This window comes from Terrapene carolina, unplaced genomic scaffold (genome assembly GCF_002925995.2).
Source record: "Terrapene carolina triunguis isolate 2854851 unplaced genomic scaffold, T_m_triunguis-2.0 Scaffold131, whole genome shotgun sequence".
Classification (NCBI taxonomy): domain Eukaryota; kingdom Metazoa; phylum Chordata; order Testudines; family Emydidae; genus Terrapene; species Terrapene triunguis.
In genome coordinates, this window is record NW_020664482.1 from 18,395,699 (window position 1) to 18,416,397 (window position 20,699).

At 42.0% G+C, this 20,699-nt stretch overlaps 1 protein-coding gene across 1 annotated transcript in view; it reads left to right on the forward strand.

Moving 5' to 3' along the window:
- Positions 1–20,699, forward strand: part of ALG13 (ALG13 UDP-N-acetylglucosaminyltransferase subunit) — a 56,599-nt gene that overhangs the window by 29,732 nt on the left and 6,168 nt on the right. Inside the window, exons 16-25 of the mRNA XM_024217395.2 lie at positions 1,261–1,388; positions 2,261–2,498; positions 2,707–2,820; positions 3,021–3,177; positions 6,010–6,145; positions 7,500–7,535; positions 7,665–7,719; positions 8,602–8,674; positions 10,161–10,332; positions 12,502–12,627. Of these exons, the coding sequence (XP_024073163.2) occupies positions 1,261–1,388; positions 2,261–2,498; positions 2,707–2,820; positions 3,021–3,177; positions 6,010–6,145; positions 7,500–7,535; positions 7,665–7,719; positions 8,602–8,674; positions 10,161–10,332; positions 12,502–12,627 (1,235 nt within the window). The remainder of the gene's footprint in view (positions 1–1,260; positions 1,389–2,260; positions 2,499–2,706; positions 2,821–3,020; positions 3,178–6,009; positions 6,146–7,499; positions 7,536–7,664; positions 7,720–8,601; positions 8,675–10,160; positions 10,333–12,501; positions 12,628–20,699) is intronic.

Here is a 20,699-nt window from a genome sequence, read left to right on the forward strand (position 1 = left end):
ACATTGACTAGTGTACAAATTTTACATTAGTATGCATGTTACCAGGGATGATTCTGCCTCTGACACTGGGTCTGTCTCTAAAGGATGAAGTTGCCATTGAATGCAAGTTACATACCTATAGCAAGGGGAGTCTTGTTTCGCCCTCATCTATCTCTGAAAAATCTCAAAGTAGGATTACTATACGCATGGATTAGAATGATAAAAAGCTATATTTTAACTGTCTCCTGGGTTTGGCTAACACAGATGTACATAAACTTCTAAACTGTCTTTGTTTTTATGTGCTTCTTATTTAAAGAAAAATCTGTTCAGTAAGAACTGCTCACACTTGATGACAGCATGGCAGTCATTTTTGTCTAATGTGGCACTGTCGGGGTTCCTTCCCCACTCTGAACTCTGGGGTACAGATTTGGGGACCTGCGTGAAAGACCCCCTAAGCTTATTTTTACCAGCTTAGGTTAAAAACTTTCCCAAGGCACAAATTCCACCTTGCCTTGAACAGGTTGCTGCCACCACCAAGTGATTTTAGACAAAGAATCAGGGAAAGGACCACTTGGAGTCCTATCTCCCCCCCCCCCAATATTCCCCCAAACCCTGCACCCCCCCTTTCTTGGGGAAGGCTTGAGAATATTATCCTCACCAATTGGTACAGGTGAACACAGACCCAAACCCTTGGATCTTAAGAACAATGAAAAATTAATCGGGTTCTTAAAAGAAGAATTTTAATTAAAGAAAAGGTAAAAGAATCACCTCTGTAAAATCAGGATGGTAAGTACTTTACAGAATAACAAAAGACTCAAACACACAAAGGATTTCCCCTCTAGGCAAAACTTTAAAGTTACAAAAACAGGGATAAACCTCCCTCTTAGCACAGAGAAAATTCACAAGCTAAAACAAAAGGTAATCTAACGCATTTCTTTGTCCCAGTCTAAATACTTACTATTTTTGCAAGACTATATGCTTAGTTCAAACATGGCTTAGGGAGATGTATTTTCCCTTCCCTGTTTCCTTGTTGACTCCCAGAGACACAGACAAAAAACCTTCCCCCACAGATTTGAAAGTATCTTCTCCCCTTATTGGTCCTTTTGGTCAGGTGCCACCCAGGTTATCTGAGCTTCTTAACCCTTTACAGGTAAAAGAGGAATTAACCCTTTACAGGGTAAAGAAGGATTTTATGCTACCCTTAGTTGTATGTTTGACAGGCACTGCCTTGCATTAGCATGCATTCCTGTGGCACTACTTACACTAGTATTTTTCATGTAGGCATATTGTTCCATTGGCAAACTTAAAACCAGTGACACAGGTGACACCTGTCCCTGCATGGAATGTGGTTCCCAATCGAAAAGGAGGAAACTATCAGAAAATAACAGGCGGATATGTTTCAGAAATAGGTTTGTACACAGTTTCAATAAGAATCTTTCCATTTTTGTTTAGGGGAATGAAGGAGGTTTGTAGCAGTCTTCAAATATTGGATATGATTGAATTCAGTTGGTAATATAAAACTCACTTTAAGGGGCAAGGATTGAGGAAAACTCTTCTTTGGAGAAGGGATGAATGGAGGTAGTTGAACTGCTGATGGGTATTTTGCTGGGGCACTTACAAATAGCAAATCCATTGAGAATGTGTGTTAAAGTTAGTATTTAAAACTTCACAGACAATGTAGAAAGGCCAGGTCCCTTCACCAAAGAGATTATCTAATTTTGTTATAAGAATGATGGTAACAGCAGAGAGGGAATGAAGTGAGCAGGGGCAGGGCTACAGCGATACAGTTCCATAGTAAAGCAGTGTAGACTTGTGTGCCTCTTGATTCAGTAAAGGTTTTATAATTGATTTGTTCCCTATGGGAATCACAAAGTAAGGTCTTCAGGGAGGGGTTTGAATGATGAGTACTGGCTTGGCCTAGCCAAAACTGGGAGGCTATCCTGTGCATGGGAAGCTTATTAAACATTCTGCTCATTTACCTCTAAAGGCTTAAATTAGTATTTTAATACGCTCACACGTTTGGTTGCACTTTTATGGATGGATGAGTGTGTTGTTGTTTTTTTTGTTTTTTCCCCCCCATACTCCATATCCAAATATTAACTTACAGAATTTCTCATATGAAATTGTCTAGCACTACTTTATAATCTGAATGTACCTCTGGAGTTTGTCTTATTTCTCTATTTAAGGTAGTCATGTAGATCCGTACAGATGTTTAACTGATCTAACGCCTCTTTTCCACTCTCACCCCCATTTTTTTTTCTGTGCTGCTTTGAAATTGCAGAAATGGATATGAAATCACGGAAGAGACTGTTTAAGAAGGTCCGGGGGAAGGAAGTTTACATGACAGTGGCTTATAGTAGGGGTCAGCCAGTTCTTCCACCCCGGCTACAGCACAATGTTCCTTCAGGTCGCTCTTCTCCAATTAATTGCTCTCAAAGTTGTGGGAATATGGCATCCTATGATCACTACCGTCCTCAGAATTCTCCTCAGAGGCATAGCAGGGGATATGGAATGCCCAGGTATGAAGCCTTAGAACCCTGACAAAGACTAGTATTCATTCCCTGTTAGGCCTCCCACAGTTCTGGCCCTAGCTAATCTTCAGGTATTTAATAGATGACCCTACAGGTGAGTTTCATCTGAGAGACTCTGTAGGCACTTCTTGGTAACTGGATTTTTTTTTTATTATTATTATTATTATTATTTTTTTTTTTTACACTTTAAACTTAGGGGATCTGCCCGATTTATAAACAGGAACAACATGGTTGGCCCTCAAATAGCATTCTACCCGGGTCCAGGGAAGAGATGTTATCAGAGCTATGACAATTTTTCCTATAGGTCCCGGTAAGTGAGTATAAATTTCTTTACAAAACGTACTACAAATAAGGGGAAAATAAGCTTTTTAAAATGGCATGATATCGAACAATGGGTAAATAGCACTTCTGCCAACATATGTAAGGGCATTTCCAAAAGAAGTATAATTAAAACTTAATAATGGAAATATGCTTAAACCTGTTTGTGTGTGTCTTGATTTTTCTCTAAAGTTCATATAGCCGTAGTCGTCGGCAAATGCAGTGTGTCAATAAGGAATGTCAGTATGGATTTGTACCAGAGACTGGGGAGGAGCCTCAGGGTTTGGAAGAAACCATAACTTTCTATGAAATTGAAGAAGGAGATGAGGCTGCTTTTCCTGCTTTACCAGTAAGTCATGAGCTAGAAGTTCATTTAGAAATGTTTGCCGAATGAAAAGGAAATCCTGTACAAATGTGCAATGTTGGGGTGGGTAGTTAAAACACACAGCTTATATTTCCTGCAATAGGCTTTTCATACTTGGATGTGCAGCTTTGAAAGATGTGGAAGGGAGCTCTCCTCTTGTTTGCCATGCTCTAGTTAGAATCTCTTAGTTAAATAACTATGAAAGCTGTGAAGAGATATAGTAGAGATTCAACTCTTATGAATTTCCTGCAACTTTCTACAGAAAGTCTTGCCTCTCACCTGTTGCATCAACATCTGCATTTATGTGTGGTATTAAGTGACAAATGGTTGTGATGTTGGAGAACAACACGCTAACTCTCAGAAGCTACTTTCTTCTGCAAAAGAAAATAGCAACAACCTCCAATCTGACTTTTTCATGAACTCCTCTTTGCACAGCAAGTTTCTATAAAATGAAACATACTACAATATGTGAATCCCATTGTAGGCACAAAGCGACAGAGTCCTGTGGCACGTTATAGACTAACAGATGTATTGGAGCATAAGCTTTCGTGGGTGAATACTCACTTCGTCAATTGCGTGTAAGCACAGTTATTCCCCATACGAAGACCAATCCAAAATGAAAAGTTTTAAATTCTGCAAGTAAAATGGAAGAATGGAGCATCCAGTCTAAGTTGTGAAGCCTAGCCCCTTTGGTGTCTACTCTTTAAAAATAATCCTTTTATCAGTCTACTTGCTTTTCCAAATCCTGTTGTAGGTTTAAACTAAACCAAACTGAGTGTGCTAAAAAGTCAGTCAGTATTTAGCTGTCTGGTCTGGAGTTGAGGCATAAAACTGCTTAACTGCTGACAATTGTGAATTCAGCCGTCCTGTCTTCCAGAATTTTTTTGCCACTGCCATTTTGATATAATGAATTTCACAAACATAGATTTGGGGTATAAATTGGTATCTTCAGTGTTTAAATGCCAGAAGAGAAGGAAAAAACTCAGGATTCTGTTTCAGCAGCCATACTTTAGTCCCTTCTTCTGTTCTGGTCTCAACCTATGACCTTTGCTCAGCGTTCTTGGAAGAAAACATTCGTTAGCAACTTAGACACACTATTTTACAACTTCCTTTTCAGACTCAGAATCAGTAGCGTTTAGCAGGAGTGTGTGCATCCCATTTTCCCATCCTCCCCGTATGTTTGCCTGTAGCTATTATTGGATTATTTCTCATGTTCAGCCATCTATTTTGTATTACTTTTTCTTTCATATTTCTTTTCTCTTCGCTTGAAGTACTTAATGGTAGTGCTGCAGCACTTCAGTGTAGACACTACCTACACCGACTGTCAGTGTAGGTAGTCCGTCTCCCCGAGAGGCGGTAGCTAAGTCGATGGAAGAATTCTTCTATTGACCTAGTGCTGTTTACGGTAGCGGGGGTAGGTCACCTTAACTATGCTGCTCAGAGGGTGTGGATTTTTCACACCCCAGCATGAAGGACTTAATTTTCTAGTGTAGACCATGCCTCATTCTCCAGCCCAAATTTACACAGCTGTCTGCTAAGACAGGGAGAATAGAGATCAGAGGGACATGTCCTCTCTGGACAGAGAGGAAGAGGAAGGCCCTAACTTCGACACTCCCACCAGACCCGTTTCTCTGTCTCTCACCAGAAACGTGTCACACTCCCGCTCCTCTCTCTCCAGAGTCCTTTTAGTTACTTACTATCCCTTGGATCTCTAGGCTCCAAGCCTTGGCAAAACAGTGGTGTGACTTGGGCTGGAACCTGGAAGTGTGCCGTTGTCTTGGAATTGCCCCCCAAGTGTGTGTTTGGAAGGTTGTTTTATCTAGAGCCATGGTGTTGCTTTTCCTTTTTTTCCCCAACACCCCCTATTGAGTTTAGACAGTACATTCATACGTGAAAGTCTAATTGCCCTATATGTGGTGACTTTATCTCACTGACCATGTCCCATACAGTAGTCTATAAAATTATTACATTGCAGCTCCATGTCTGCCACAGGAAGCTAAAGCCCAGTTGCCATCGGAAAGCTGCTGACTCTCTTGTTTACTATGCAGTAGTAGTGTTTGCAGATTCAGGGTAATGAAGAACCGCTTCTGCCCAAGCCAGGGTTAATACAATTTGTAAATCTGGAATTCAGCAAAACTTTTTCTGTGAGCAGTGTGGCCCAGTTCCAGGCCTCTTGTTCTGAGTCCCAGGCTAGTGCCCAAACCACTGACCATCATTCCTCTGATCAGTAACCAGGCAGTATTGAAGGGGGTGTGTCATTACATTTGTGAGCTCCGAGTCACAAAGTGAAAGACTCGCTATGAAGGCAGCACTGGCTTTGGGCCCTGCTACATTTCAGCTGGGAGAAAAGGGAACAGGTTCCGTAACCACCAGGAGGATTTCAGGGTGGGATATTTTGATCTCGTCAATGGTGAGTGACACAAACACACACTAGTTTCAACTGAGTTTAACACTGAATTGAGGTTCATGTGAATTTAAACTCTGCTATTCCAGCTTATGTTCATCTAATATAGCTCTGAGGTGAGAGTGAAACAATTTGTATTATGGTCCACCCTGGAGACCCCAATTAGGGATCAGGGCCGTTATACTAGGCATTATATACACACAGAGGGAGAAGTTGGTCTACGTATATTACGAGAGACACCTGGTGGATACAACACGGAGGGAGCACAGGGTACCAATGAGATCATTGTATGTGTAATAAGTAGTGTTTACAGCAAAATTGTTTTGCCAAATCTGGTTTCAGGATGGTGAGAGAGCCTGGCCCATGGCGAGTTCGCTTTGTTCTAATAAAACACATTTTATCTTGTTTCCTAGAGTCAGGGTAGTCCTGCCCCAATAGTCCCTGCCCCTGCAGGATTCTGGGTAGCTAGAAGAGGCCCAAGCCCCATTCCACCCAGCAAACAGACTCTGAATTCCTCAGAGGAGGAAGTCGATGAACCAAGTGATAACGGTAAGTTCTAAATAATCAAACACATATTTGTGTTCTGATTAATCCAGAATCTCCATTTTTGTGTATTCCCGTTCAATGTTTGTTTGTGCAGCCTGCGAAAGCAGATCCCTTTAGCTCTGCTGCTGATCCACGTTGCCTTACAGTGATGTTCACTGGGTACACAGATGCCTTCCATTTTTCTCGTGGGAAGCCCAGCTTTAGGGCAAACATCTGTTTCAAGTACTTTGAGGTGTTGCACATGTGCATGCTTCTGTTTTTATTGCATGGCAAAAGTGTTAATCCATTTCATTTAATAGTTTGCCAGACTAGTGCTGATGTGACTCTGCAGGCTTGTAGCAAGACAACTCATTGCTTGAAACATACAACATAGATTCCATTTGGTGAAAGTTACTATGGCCTTTGGTGGAATGGAATAAACTAATATTTTTATTTTCTTCTGACATTCCTCACAAAGTAATAAATTTAGTCACTTTGATTTAGTTTGTATATCATTAGTATGCTTTTAGCAGTAGCCTTGGGTATTAGCATCTGCCTTATTGACAAAAAGGAGCATGTCCAAGACACCTTAGTAATCTTTCTAAAAGTGCCAATGGCTCCTTTTTTCATCAATCGCGGAAGCCAGGAAGGGCACCCAGTTTAATATCTCTTGATTAAAAATGAGCGGTATTGGAGAGTGTACCAGTATCGTTCGTTTCTCATTTCCTTATCCCTTAATCCTCTCTCAAATGCGTTGCTTATTAATTACAGTGCATAAGGAGTAAAAGGTGCATTTTCAGATACTTCATTGTAGATCTATTTATACATAAAACACTTTATAAATAGTGACTAGAGGATGATAGGAATATAGTGTTACAAATAACTATTGTTTAAAGGATTTTGCATTTAAAAGCATTATGGGAATGTAACTCTTGAAACACTTGTGGCTTTTTTCTCCATGTGTTCTTTACTTAACTATCTTACACCTCTGTGTAACAGGAGTTAAGGTTATTAAATTAAGCTATAAATTTAGCACTACTTTTCAAATGAATGTAAACTAGGGCCAAATTCTTAGATACATCTAGCTACACTTCGTTCTGCACATCTAGATTCAAATTCGGGTCTTCAGGGACTATCGATGATGTGTTTGACTTTGGACTACTTTGTTAATGTCACTTGAGCTGTGAAAGAGCTGACCACGCAATGGTAGATGTTTGTAGGAAAAAGCAGAAACGGTGCAATGTTGGTGTATCCCATTCTAATATCCTTTTTCTTAAGATGGCTCAATTCACCTTTGCTGGTGACTGAAATGTAATTCTGATCTTTTCAATGTTTAGCTTCATTTCAGAAAGAAGTTAATCCATTTCCTCTTTCTTAGGGGAATTTCATGAAGAATATATGTACACCCCTTCAGGTCAGTAAGAATTGGACTCTCCCATATTGCACACAGTGAATGTAAAACAATAGTTTATGATCTCTCACAAGTTTTTGAAGGATTAGATTTAATACTCCTGTTTCAATTAATTTTGCCCATGCCCTCCAGATCCAGACTGTGAAACTCCAACAGTATTTAGTTCAGCAGAGACTACAGCAAACTTGGTAAGCTTTAGTCACTGTTTGGATTAGGCTTCCTAGAAACACATAACATCCTTCAAAGAAATTGGCCCTGGAAGCAAGCTTAGTGTAGCTGCTCAGGGGTGGTTTTTAGGAGGAAGGAATAATAGTTCCATTTATATTTCACTTTTCTCCAACACCCTCCCTTCCCCCCTCCCCCCACCTTTTCAGCTAGATAGTGAATGCTTGTCTCTGAAGGGGATCCTATTGAAATGAGACCTCCATTACGGTATTATTGTAAGGTTGGTCTTTAAATCAATGCACAGTGCTTTATCAAGTATATGCACATCCTGGTGGTGGCTTTTACAGTCTGAATTTTATTTGTAAGAGTTCTGCTCCATGTCTGTCCTCACACTTTTGTGGGGAGAAGGGAGGTGGAAAATCATCTGTTTTTTTGTAAAGCCCTGATTCTTTCCCCTCCTAGTTCTGTTTTATATACTACTCTTCAAGTCCCACACCAGTGTATGCTAGCCTTCAGAGACAGGACTGGACCAGACCTTGCCTTTGAAATCAATCAGTTTGTTAATGGGCTTGGAGAGGCTACTGTTTAGTGAAACAAGGTGTTTTCTCTTCTCTACCCCACGCCCCTGCAGCTTGCTGGTCCACAGATCAGGTAATCAAGTGCAGTTATAGAAGACTACTCTGCACCTGCTAGTGCAGAGCGCAATTGTGAACTGGCCTAACTCCAGTTAATTTAGGGGTTTTTTAAGCAAACTGTAGGATCTTTGAGTATATTTTAGAAAATTAAAGAATAACTAGAAGAGTTTTGGGTTTCTGGCACACACACACACCCCTTGCTCCTTTTCCCCACAAATCTTGTAGCCTTGTGGCTTCTCTACATTTTAAACACACGGTTTTGCTTTGAAATCTCTTCAGGATGGAGGGACAGGCTCTGTCTCATCTCAAGATGGAGTTGCTTCATACAACTATTCCCAGAAGGTAATCTCAATCATGGACCATTAAGTCACATGTGACCATGGAAAGTTGAAAAATTAATGAAGGAAAACAAAAATGAACCTTTCTGCTATAAAGGGGTGGTCTGCCTACCTGTGTGTACAGGGTTGGGGCTAAATCCTACTTGCTTTATGATGTGAGTAGTCCCCGTTGACTTTGATAGTCCTACTTGAGTCAGCGAGGAAGCAGGATTTGGCCTTAACTGCATTAAACTTACAAACATCATTTGCCCGCTCTTTTCCCCCCCCCCCCCCCCCCCCCCCCCCCCCCCACACACACACTTTCTCTCTCTTTCTTTCTCTTGCTGGAATACTTTAAAAAAAATCACACACTACTGTAGCTTTTCACTTGATTTAAACACTAGAAGTGAAGTGATATTGGTGATTACTCAATTGCTGCATGAATTCCTTCAGAATATATATGTGAACTCTCAGTATAGCATCCCTGTGTAGTGGATGTATTGCACTTGTTCATTTAATATTGTAAGCCCTCTCGTGGAAATGGTGAAGTTTTTTGCTTAGCATTTTATGATGTAAAATGCCATGTAGAATCCTAGCACAATATAAATATTTATATAATTTAAATAAAAACTGAGGGGTTCTTGATAGCAGATGTTCATTATTCCATATTCTCTATAGTATTTTCAGCCTAACTCCTTTATGCTCCTCTGAGTATCTCAGCCTAAACATATATGAAAACTACCAGACCCAGATACAGAACCAGGACGACTTTAAGTGAGGAGTTAAACGTTGTTACGTTGCTGATCAATTAGGGAACATGCTCGTTTAAAGTTGTGTAATGCTCCCTTCTAGCATTGTTTGGCAGTCTACTGCTTGCAGGAAGAGCAGCCCCTTGCAGCTAGCCGGTGGGGGCTTGAAACCAGGGTGGACAGGCAGCTCCCCGCTCCCCTAAGTTCCCTGTGCAGCAGTTCAGCTGTGTCCCTCCCCCCACTGCCATGTGCTGCTCCTGCCCTCTGCCTTGGAGCTGCTCCCCGAGACTCCTGCTTGCTGTGCCAGGGGGAGGGAAGGAAGAGGGGGGGCTAATGTCAGGGTGTCCCCCTGCACCCCGCTTACCCCATCTTCCATAGAGCAGGGCTCAGGACGGAGGGAGCTTGCAGCAGCTGCGGTCTCAGCAAGCTGATCTAATTAACAAGGCAGTGTACTTAAGGGAAATGTGCATATCTCCCTCCATTCCTGCAGTCTTGCAGAGTGAGAGAGTTAACCCTTGAGGGCTCAGCCAATTGCTAGTTCTTCATTTAGCAGTAAGGGAAATATCCCACCCTCTGACTCCTCCACCTCAACCAAGCTTCACAATCATCATCACTGTGTACCAGTATTAAAGGAACATAACTACATTAAGTGAGGAGTTACTGTAGTATTTCAAAGACGTGTGTGGTTTTTTTTTTTTTGTTTTTTTTTTTTTTTAAATCAAAGTTGGCAGTGTATTGAAAACTCTCCTGGCTCTTTTGCAGGTGATGGTGAATTCTGCAGTGATCTCAACCTCCTCTTGTGTTAATAATGCTCCAGCAACAGTCTTTTCCTCCAGCACGGCAGCAGCCACTCAAGCCAATGTTACCACATCCATTCCCCCACAGACTGCAGTGCAGCCCATCCTGGTATCCCCTTCTTCTGCTGGAAGGCCAGGTAGAGCGTTAGAGACAAAACCGTAAATTTCAGGTTCCACTTCTGTTCTTTCTCACTTCTCCCCTCTCACCACCCAGAATACACACTGATGAGTTCTTCGAGGTATTTCCATAGAATGTGGTTCACTTTGCTATGAATCTTTATTACCCTCACTGCTGACTTTCCTCATATGGATCACATTTTGGAGGGAACACTGACAAGCAAGGTTTACATCTCCTTGGAGTCCCCCCTTCAGCAGAAACAAATATAGATGGCTCCCTAACTTGCATAGGAACTGCACCCATCTAGTCTGGTATCCTATCTTGGACAGTAGCTGGTTCCAGATGTGGGTTACTCTGCCCCCAGCATCAGGTCCCATCCTTGTCTCTAATAGAGATTGGCTTAAGCCCTTAAGCACGAAGTTTAATATTGTTGCCTCTTAGCACAAGTGTCTAGCCAATACGCAAGGCCTTGCTGGGTTACTGCTGTAAGGAGTTGAAATTGGTGACATGGGTCAGGTATTTCTTTGGTGCAGTCTCCATTTACAAAGAATGTACGCAATGTCCTGTTTCCCTGAACACAGTAGGAACAAAGTTGACACTTTGCTTGCTCACAATTTCCAAACTTACCTTTCCAGCCAACTGCATCTCTGGATTCCTGCTCACTTCCTCATTTTTCTGCCTCTCGTACACACAGCTACAACCAGTTAATGTCTCCGTGACTGTACTTGCAGTCAATCCCTGGGGAAATCCCTCAGCCCACATGGCTTAGCTGCTCATTGGCCTAGTACCTCATGTGGTGGCTTCCATTGTCTCCAGCTACCTAACTCCATAAAAGAGCTTAATTGCTTTTTCCATTTAGCCTGAATGAAGGCTGGCAGGCATACCCATCAGCATTAACATGGTCTCTGATTGCCTTGTAGATCAAACAAATGCTTGATGGCAGCCATCAACAACTTCCAACGTAACAATATCCCACCAAAGCTTTTATCATCATAATTCTGGATATTTTTATATCCATATAAATGTCTAATCCCTCTTTGAACCTTTCTGCTACTTTGCCTCAGTGACTTTCTGTGGCAATGAGTTCCACAGCCTAACTATTCATTGTGTGATGACATATTTCATTTTTATCAGTTTTAAATTTGTCACCTTTACCTTTTGTCCCTCCCCCCCCTTAAGTTATGAGACAAGGACAACAGAAGTTCCTTAACTACCTTCTCTAGATCTCTATTTTATATAGAGTGCATTAATTGTATCCACTCTGTCATCTGCTTTCTATGATAAACAATCAGAATCTTTTCAGTCTCTTCATATGAGAGTTTTTCCATGCTCTCAAATTTCTGTACGCTCTAATTTCATTCACCTTCCATGGATTCTAACTTTTGCTCTAGTCTCATTCCTTTTCCCCTCTCCCATACCAACCATCTCAATTCATAGGTTTTTTTTTTTGTTACTTTATGTAATCACTGCAGCTTGCAGTTATGATTAACATTGCATTGTGTGGGTTAGCCTCTTGGTGGTGGTGTGACAAATAAACTTATACAAACAAATACACTTTTTGTTTCAAGGGGCATGGGCCACTTGGAATCTAGTCAGTTTAAAAAAGGGTATACAGAGTTTCAACTACTACCCCACCCTGAACCTTGCAATCATTTTTTGAATTTCATAATCACACTTCCCTAACTTTTTTAAAAAAACGGCTGCTTATTCCATCCCTTGTGGCTGTGGGGAAACTAACTACTGTAACTGACTATGCAGGGGACGAAGTGAAGCTGACTATACACAAAGGCTCACGTCCTTAAAGGTATTTAGGCACCTAACTTCCACTAGGAAGCCTTAAAAAAGCACAAAATAAACTGCAGAAATTTCTTTTATTAAGTTGTTTGAGTTAGTCATGTCTCTTGTCTTGACTGTAATAAGAGTAGGTAATACATTTCAAACCAAAGTGAATTTAACTACGCAAACCATAAGACAAAAGGGGGATTTTAAAAAATCCCAAAGATGTTTTTAATTTGTCCAGAAGGAATGCTAAATCCTTACAACAGAAGCTGATAACTATACATTTAGAGAGCATGATGGCAGTTCATACTAACTGCACTGGCTAGTAGCTCACTTGTTTTAAAACCATTGAAAATCTGATTTGAGACTGAATGTTTTTTTTATTTTTATTTTTTATTTTTTTACATAGTAGTGATTCCGTCAGTGCCATACCCATATCATCCAGCTCCCCCTCCCCCTGTCAGCGAGGTGGGAGATAGTGGCAGCATTCCTCCGCCTTACTCCTGCGATCCCAGCGGCAGTGATCTACCTCGAGGTAAGAGGGATGCGTTCTCCAACATTGTGCTCTTTCCCTTGCGTCAGCTGGCGCTCTCCTGATTTGTATATCCTACAGCAGTGGTCTCCAATCTTTTTACGCACAAGATCACTTGTTAAATTTAAGTGCAACCCAGGATCTACCCCACCCCGACCCGCTCACTCCATTCTCCCTCTTCCCCCGCCTCCCCCCAGTTGCTCGCTCTCTCCCAGCCTAACTCACTTTCACCAGGCTGGGGCAGAAGATTGGGGTTCAGGAGGGGGTGCGGGTTCTGGGCTGGGGCGAGGGGTTTGGAGTGTTGGAGGGGGCTCTGGGCTGGGCCTGGGGCATGGGGGTGGGGTGCAGGAGGGGGTTTGGGGTGCTGGCTCTGGGAGGGGGCTCAGGGCTGGGGGAGGGGAGGTTCAGGGTGCATGAGGGGGTATGGGTGCTGGTTCCAGTAGGGGGTTGGGATGTGGGCTCCCGGCAGGCAGTACTTGCCTCGGGCAGCTCCTGGTCAGCAGCGCAGTGGGGCTAAGGCATGCTCCCTGCCTGCCCCAGCCCCACACTGCTCCCGGAAGGGGCCAATGTGCCCCAGTGAATCCCGGGGGGGGGGGGGGGGGGTGGCTCCGCCCCCTGCCCCTCCATGTTAAAGTCCCCCATGATTACACAGTTCTTATTAGTTTTTACTTCCCTAAAAACATTAAATAGTTCTCTGTCCACATCCAGGCTAGATCCCGGCGGTCTATAGCACACCCCAAGCACTATCCCAGGGGAGGCTCTAGTAGTTCTTTTACCCAGTGTAACTATGTAGACACCTCCGCCGCAGCTCCCATTGGCCGCAGTTCCCCATTCCCAGTCAATGGGAGCTGTGGGGGCAGTGCTTGCAGGCAAGAGCAGTGTGCAGACACTCCTGTCCCTTCACCTCACCCCACCCCACCCCCTGGGGCTGCAGGGGCATGCTGGCTGCTTCCGGGAGTGGCATGAGGCCGGGGTAGGCAGGGAGCCTGCCTTAGTGGCAGCCCCACTGTGCCACTAGGGACTTTTAGCGGCCAGAGATCGTGATAATATGGGAGAGTTTCCAGGATCAACCAGTCGATTGTGATCAACGAGTTGGTGACCACTGTCCTACAACAAGCTTAACAGAGAATACTTGTAGTGAGGAAACACAGCTCTGTACAGATGATGCAGAAGAGAAGGGAATATTAAGGTTGGTTATGGGGTTGGGGTATGCTTAATTTCACAATTTGGAAAGAAGCTTGTGCAGAGGTTTCAGGAGTGTGTTATGGAAGATTCAGCAAAGTAATTAACTTGTGGAGAAATAATGGGAAGCCCAGAGTTGTTTCAGCTGAGAGAGTCGCTTTCTGTTGTGATTTTTGTTCTTGTTCCACATAAGAAGCCAGTGAAGAATAAATTAATTGTTCCTGCCATAATTTTGACAGTAAAGTATAATATAGGGGAAATCCTGGCCTCATCAATGTGAATTTTGCCATTGTCTTTAGTGGAGCCCAGATTTCATCCTATGGCTTTATCAACTGGAGTGTATATACTTCCCAGTATACAGCATGTTCATGCTCCTGTCCCTGATTATGCTGATGTGGTGTGTGTTTTTTTTGTTTTGTTTTTTTTAATATCTGAAACTTACTACCAGTAGTAAACATGAAGAGAACATAAAGTTTGGCATCAGCCTTCAAGTTTTAGGCAGTGGTTTGCATCTTCTGGCTTCATCTCTTAAGTGGTGATGTTTACATCAGTCTGCTGTGCCCTGTCTTGAGAATTTCCATTAACTATGTGAGATCACATTATACTGAGCAGTTTGGTAAATGACATACAAAATACTCTTTTTATGTTTGGAGTTAGTACCTAATAAATATCTCTCTCCTCCCTCCTGCCCTCTCTATGCCTCTCAAAACAAAGTCAGAAATACATAATTCAAGAGCGCTTTCCTTGTTAATCCAATGAACGGCCTGCCCTCAATCTCTGGCATTGGCAAAATGCCTCACAGTCCTATTACCAAGGGTGTGAGCGCAATGGCAAGCTGTTCAGCATATATGGAAACCCTCTGGATGCCCATTTGTGCTATATACCGTAGACCATGTATATCTACAGTTGGAGGCTAATGAAGCTGATGATGAGCTGAGACACAATGTGTCTTGTCAAAGAATTCCTTTATCATCGGAGTATATAGGCTGGGCAGTTTATTTAAACTCCTCCCTTTTCTCTTACTCTTTTACACGATCCTTTGATAATGTCCTGCCTTGTCTTGTTTTGGGCTGCACAGAGGTTAAGCCTTCAGAGGAAGGGACTAGAGAAGAAAAATCTGTCAATCAAACTGCCTATCCTTTTGATACAGACCAGCTGACTCTCGTGATATAAAGAACTTAGGCTGGAGAAAGCCAGAGCTCTGTGTAAAATGCAGGCACATGAGAGAAGGGTGTGACTTGAATTATGGCTATAGCTGTACGTACGCTGATACTGCAGCACATACAATAGCTACAGCTATTTCTGCCTTCTCTGACTGGTAGTGAGCACAGAGGGGAGGCTATTTTTGGCAGTAATGAAGCCAAACTAGAGGTGAGCCGGAGTGTTCTCTAGAGAGCAACAGTGTGAGTTAGCTAGCAGCTTTTTTTTTTTTTTTTTATTCTAATAGAAAAATTCTGCTCATGGGTTGGCGTCCTCATTTTTTCTGCTGGATTTTTAATAAATACACTGGGAACCTGGGATATGTTACATCTATGGCTACCTTGGTAACATTCCTCTGATACAGGAGATGACAATAGTATAGGTTTATACCACTGAACAAGTTCAACAGTATCCAATTCTATCTCTGTGCTTCCATTGAGGTTTTGGTAGGGAAAGCGCCATGATGCTGCACCCAGATCTATCTTTGCACTGTATTGAACAATCTAATGTTGTTCAGGTCACGCAACTTCTTGTGTCTGCAGCTTCTTCCAGCTGTCCCTGAATTTCAAAGACATTTGAGTACTTTACATCAGAAATTCTGTCACTTTGGTCTCTACTAGAGAGACTGCCCTCTATGAAGACTGAGAGCTGAAGGTGAACTGGCAGTAAACGTGGCTTTCATATTATTTATCTCAACATATTGCTATCTAGGGAAGCAACTTAATTTTTTAGGTTGTTTTCCCAATCTGGCAGCCACTTTTGACAATGAAACAGACCTAGGGGGAGGAGTCCGCTTTAGGCAATTGTCAAGAGTGGCTCTTTCATCTTGAGAGAGCTGTTAATGTAATGTTCTCCTGGTTCTTGCATTCAGGCCCCGTTCTAGTGCACTGGGACCTTCAGGCCACTTGACCCTATAATATACTTTTTTTCTGAGCTGTCCTTTGCAGCAGTTTGCCAAGTGTTGAGCAGTCATGCTGCCATATTTTGCAGTGTCCATGTTCTACAATGTGGAGTGGCTGCCTCTTGGACAAGTGCCCTCTGAGGTCCTGTTTTCACTTCTTGCAGTCTTGAATTTCAACTTCTTGTTTGCTTTGTCCTTTTGCAGTACATTGCAGAATCAAGCCCATGCTTGTTGTGTCCTTTAACTCCCGTTGAAGAAAAAAGGAATTGAGGGCTAAGGGTTTTCAGCACCTTTATAGAATCAAGTATTAAGTGCGCGGAAGAGAATCGGGAGCAGATATGAGCTGAAGACCTTTTCCATAGAGGCCCAGCAGTTCTGTATTTCTCTCCCAGTTCAACCACTCCACAGAATTTTTTTTGAGCTTCCTTTGGGGAAAGGCTCCAGACTTTTTTTTTTTTTTTTTAATATAGTGTCTAGTATGGATTTTAGGGGAGAGGACTAAGAATGAGTCCTGTATAGTGTTAATATTAAGTATTGTGGTAAGTGAGCATGTTGCCTTAGTTTGTAATAGTTATGAAGCTTTCATTTAAGAACATGTTCACTTCACCTACATAAATGTGCAGTCTGGAAGGATTATAGTGCGTATGCACCAATGAGGAAATGAACGGTAAGAGGGTTTCTAAGCAGCCACTTTATGCTTGCCTGGGTAGTTTGAGGGAATATGCGGATGCCACTGCCCTTGCTGAGCACCCTGTCACTGATGTTTCTAGTCAGAACCTTTCTACACCTGTGCAATAAAGATTTAATAACTCGTGTTGCTTGCTACAGGTTGTCTGTTTATATTACAGCATGGATTTTACTTTATGAGGAGGTTTACTGTGAACACAGAAAAATAGTCAGCTGCTGGTCTAACCAAAGTTCATGTTATTGGGAACAATAGCGCTAGAGACAGGGGATTTTGTGTGGCAGGGGAGGGGAATGGGATGAGGGTAAGGGGTTGCAGCTGCAGAGGGCAATATGCATGGGTGATGGGCAGCTCTCTGGTTGTTTTGAGAACATCTGTATTTTACTAGTCCCTGGGGTGTATGGAGAGGTGGCTAATTTATTTTTGGGGCAGATTAATGTGGTGTTTCCAAAGACATGTCGTGCGGAAGTTTGGAACTGACAGCACCAATATTTTGACTGCTGAGGGGAAAAAAATGCATGCGCTGCCAAGATTGCCAGCTTATGAATCCTGGGTGGTTCCTGGATCACGAGGATGCAAAAGTTTGCAGGAGAGTGAAGAGTACCCCTTGAAATGGGGCTTGCTGACTGCAGGCTGCTTTGGCTTGGTATGCAAATTGGGGGAATGATACAGACACTGCCTAAATGACTACTAACTCCTGCCTATAATATATCTTTTTCCTGTTTAAAAAAACAAAACCAAAACAACTAGGAAATTCGGTGGCAAAAAATGATGAAAAGAGTTAATATTGGTTGGCATGTCATCCCTTTGCAAAACATTAAATTAAGCAAAACTCAAATGTCTGAAAACCAGGAAATGTGCAGTTAAGGTGGCTCTTGTAACCTTAACTCTTCCCTCTTTCAGCAGTGCCCCAATACATCCTGGTAACACGCACACCTTTACTCTGCCATCCCTGCAGTTGCTGAAATGTAAAAACTCCTCACTTCCTTTTACAGCTCATTCAGTCTCATTCACAGATTCCATCTACACTACTAAAAGACAAAACAGAAAAAAAATCTGGTTTTGCTCTATTTATTTTTGTTTAAAGCTTGACTGAACAGATGTGCATGTTACGAGTGTTCCTCTTGGTGTAGGTTGGTAGTCACTGCAAGAGTCAGAGAGAGGCCCAAGTATTCTTTAATGGCTGTTTCATACATCCACATCTCTTTGAACTTTCAGAATCTGTTCTGGATTCCCCTCCCCACAGAGTTAATTTAGGATGCTTGCATGCACACTCTCTTCCTGCATGCACCGTTATATTTATTGAAGTTGTCAATGTCTGGTTATTTTGTGAGTCCTGTGTTTGAGACAGTTTCTCCCTCCCTGCATTAGCATTCCAGACAGATCAGAGACTGCACTAGTAAAACTCTTATCCAGAAAACTATTTCTTGAGGTCTTGTAAGGTGACGCTAAATTCTTGGTGACTATTATTGTCTTGTATTTATATATGAAGCTCATTAGCCTCACAGCTGCTCTGTTTGGCAGGTGTCACATTGTGGCTATATTTTACTGACTACTATTCTGGTTTCTATAAATGTAAAAGAGCATCGTAAACAAAAATGGGCTCCCTCCTGCATTTGCTGCTGTTCCAGTGTTCCACGGACATCACTATCTTCAGTATTAGCCTGTCATTTCATTCTTCTAGTGTCTTGTGTTCTGTTATCTTCACTATGTAACGGCTGCTCCATTCAGCGCTTAGAACTGATGCTTATTTTGCATAGATTTGCATAATAATTGAAAAGTAAAATTGGATTTTTTTTAATTTTACCCTAAGTGTGAATGAGTCTGCTGCTAGATACTATAGAGAAAGCATTTATGTTGCTCTTTCAGCATACTTTAATGTTTCAGTATCGTTATGAATACTGTCACAGCCAAAGCAGTGTCACTAGGATGGCCCTCAGGGCATAAACTCATTGCCTGCAGGGATGGGGAAGATTCATGCATATGTAGAACAATAACTAGATAGATTATGGTCTGTTTTGAAATGTCAAATAATGAGGGGTGACCCTAGTGGGGATGAAGGAACTAACCATCTTTCATTCCATTCCATGGTCAGGTTTTAATTCTTTCTTTTTAAAAAACTAAACAGTCTCAAAACCCTGTAAATATCAATAAAATGAAATCCTGAAGTACAAAATTAAGTGGGGTTTTTAGCCCCATGGTCCTGCCCAAACAGATTTCCACTAATATTTCTGAAAATGTGGGAGGTGTAAAACTTTTTCAATTCACTTTTAGAGATTGGGAACAGAAGCAGTGGTTGACATTTTCTTAAAATAATCAGTAATGTGTGAATATCTTGAGATTACCTGTTTTTAGTGAGTCCATGTGGAGCTCTGCCTTCCTTTCCTTTTTGCCTATTTTCCTGGATATTGTGTGAAGCACAGAGAAATAGCCTCCTGATTGCTGCAAATCACAATAAACCAAGTGCTATGCAAGTTGGCATGCAGTGAAGAACACTGCAGATCTGAGCTGGTAATACTCTCCTGTTCACACACAGCATCTGTCTGTTTCAGATAAGTGCTATAGCTTTTTTCTTTGCTGTAGAGGGCTGAGAGACTAGAAGGAATTGTCAGTTAACTTTAATGTAGGCCCCTAATCTGGAACTAAAGTTACCCATTTCTTTCCCTAACTCTCTGAAATATAGTCAGTGAGACCAGCCAAGAATCTGTTTTACTGTTGCTCCTACCCATTTCCAAAACTGCACTGTAGAACAAAAACTGTATATTCCTGCCAGAATTGCAAATTTGAATATTCTAGACCATTTCACATTTGGGAAGAAGAGGTATGTTTGAGTTCAAAATCCGATTTATTCTTGGTGAACAGTTTGAGGTCATCCTCGCTTTTGGGATTACTCCTTAGTGTACCATATAATTGCCCAGGACTATATTATCTCTTCCCTGGGAAGGAAGCAAATAAATTGGAAAATGGAAGTTGGACGGGTGCAGAAAACTGGATGCATTCTATCCTTCCAGGTGTCAGCGTCTGTGTAGAGAGATAGGTGGCATGCTTTTTTATTGCATAGAGCTAGAAGACATGGGGGAATCCTAATTTACAACTCCACAAATCTTGGTACTTTGTGGAATGCTGCCCCACCATGCTACTTGCAGGTCCCCACTTCCTTTAGCAGCACGTATATCTTGGTAGCCCTGCAAAAAAGCCCTCAGAGTAACAACTGCAGAGCAGGAATTAATAATGGGTAGAGACAGTATTCTGTTTTGGCTCTTGTTGGGGCCTAGTCATACATGCCATAACCATATGCATTTCTGTATGTGTAGAGTGGCTGCAGATGAATTGTTGCTGGTTTATGATAAGGCAGCTTGCAATGTACTCCTTCCTCCTCTGCATGCTTCCAGACTAGCATTATGCTGTTGTCTTTTCATAGTGAAAATGGAGGGAGCACAGGCCCTTGGAGAAAGGTCTAGTGTTCTTGTTTGCAGAGAAGATGCTTATCAGTCAAATCAGTTTGGGAACATAGTATTTTAGTGACCTTTTCGTTGTTTGCATTACATAGAATGCAAAATTTAGTTTCATTGAGACACATTTTGTGAAGCAATTTTCCCATAGAATGTCACTTTCTGTCTTAAATCTATCTGTGGTAGTAAAAAATTATCAGTAAATAATTGTTGGCAACAAACCTAACCAATCTGTAATCTAGTATCTGCCAATAATATCAGTTAATGGATGCATCTTTCCATACCTTTTTACTGTGATCAGATACATGCTAAATTCTGGATTTCATATTCTGTGTGCATGGTGTTGGAAGTCCATAATAAGGAACTTTCACCTCTGCTCCTAGAGAGACAAGGTGGGTGAGGTAATGTATTTTTATTGGACCAACTTCTGTTGGTGAGAGAGATTTCGAGTTTACATAGAGCTCTTCTTCAGGTCAGGTCCACACACTCACCTCCGCTGACATTTCATAAGACTCTTGTGTCTAAAGTACTGTTTTAACAGAAGTAAAGCAGACTACAGCAGAACCCCGTTTATCCAATCTAATTGGGACCAGGGCCAGATTGGATAATCAAAAATCCGGATAAGCCGGAGAATGGGAAAGTACAATGCTGCATC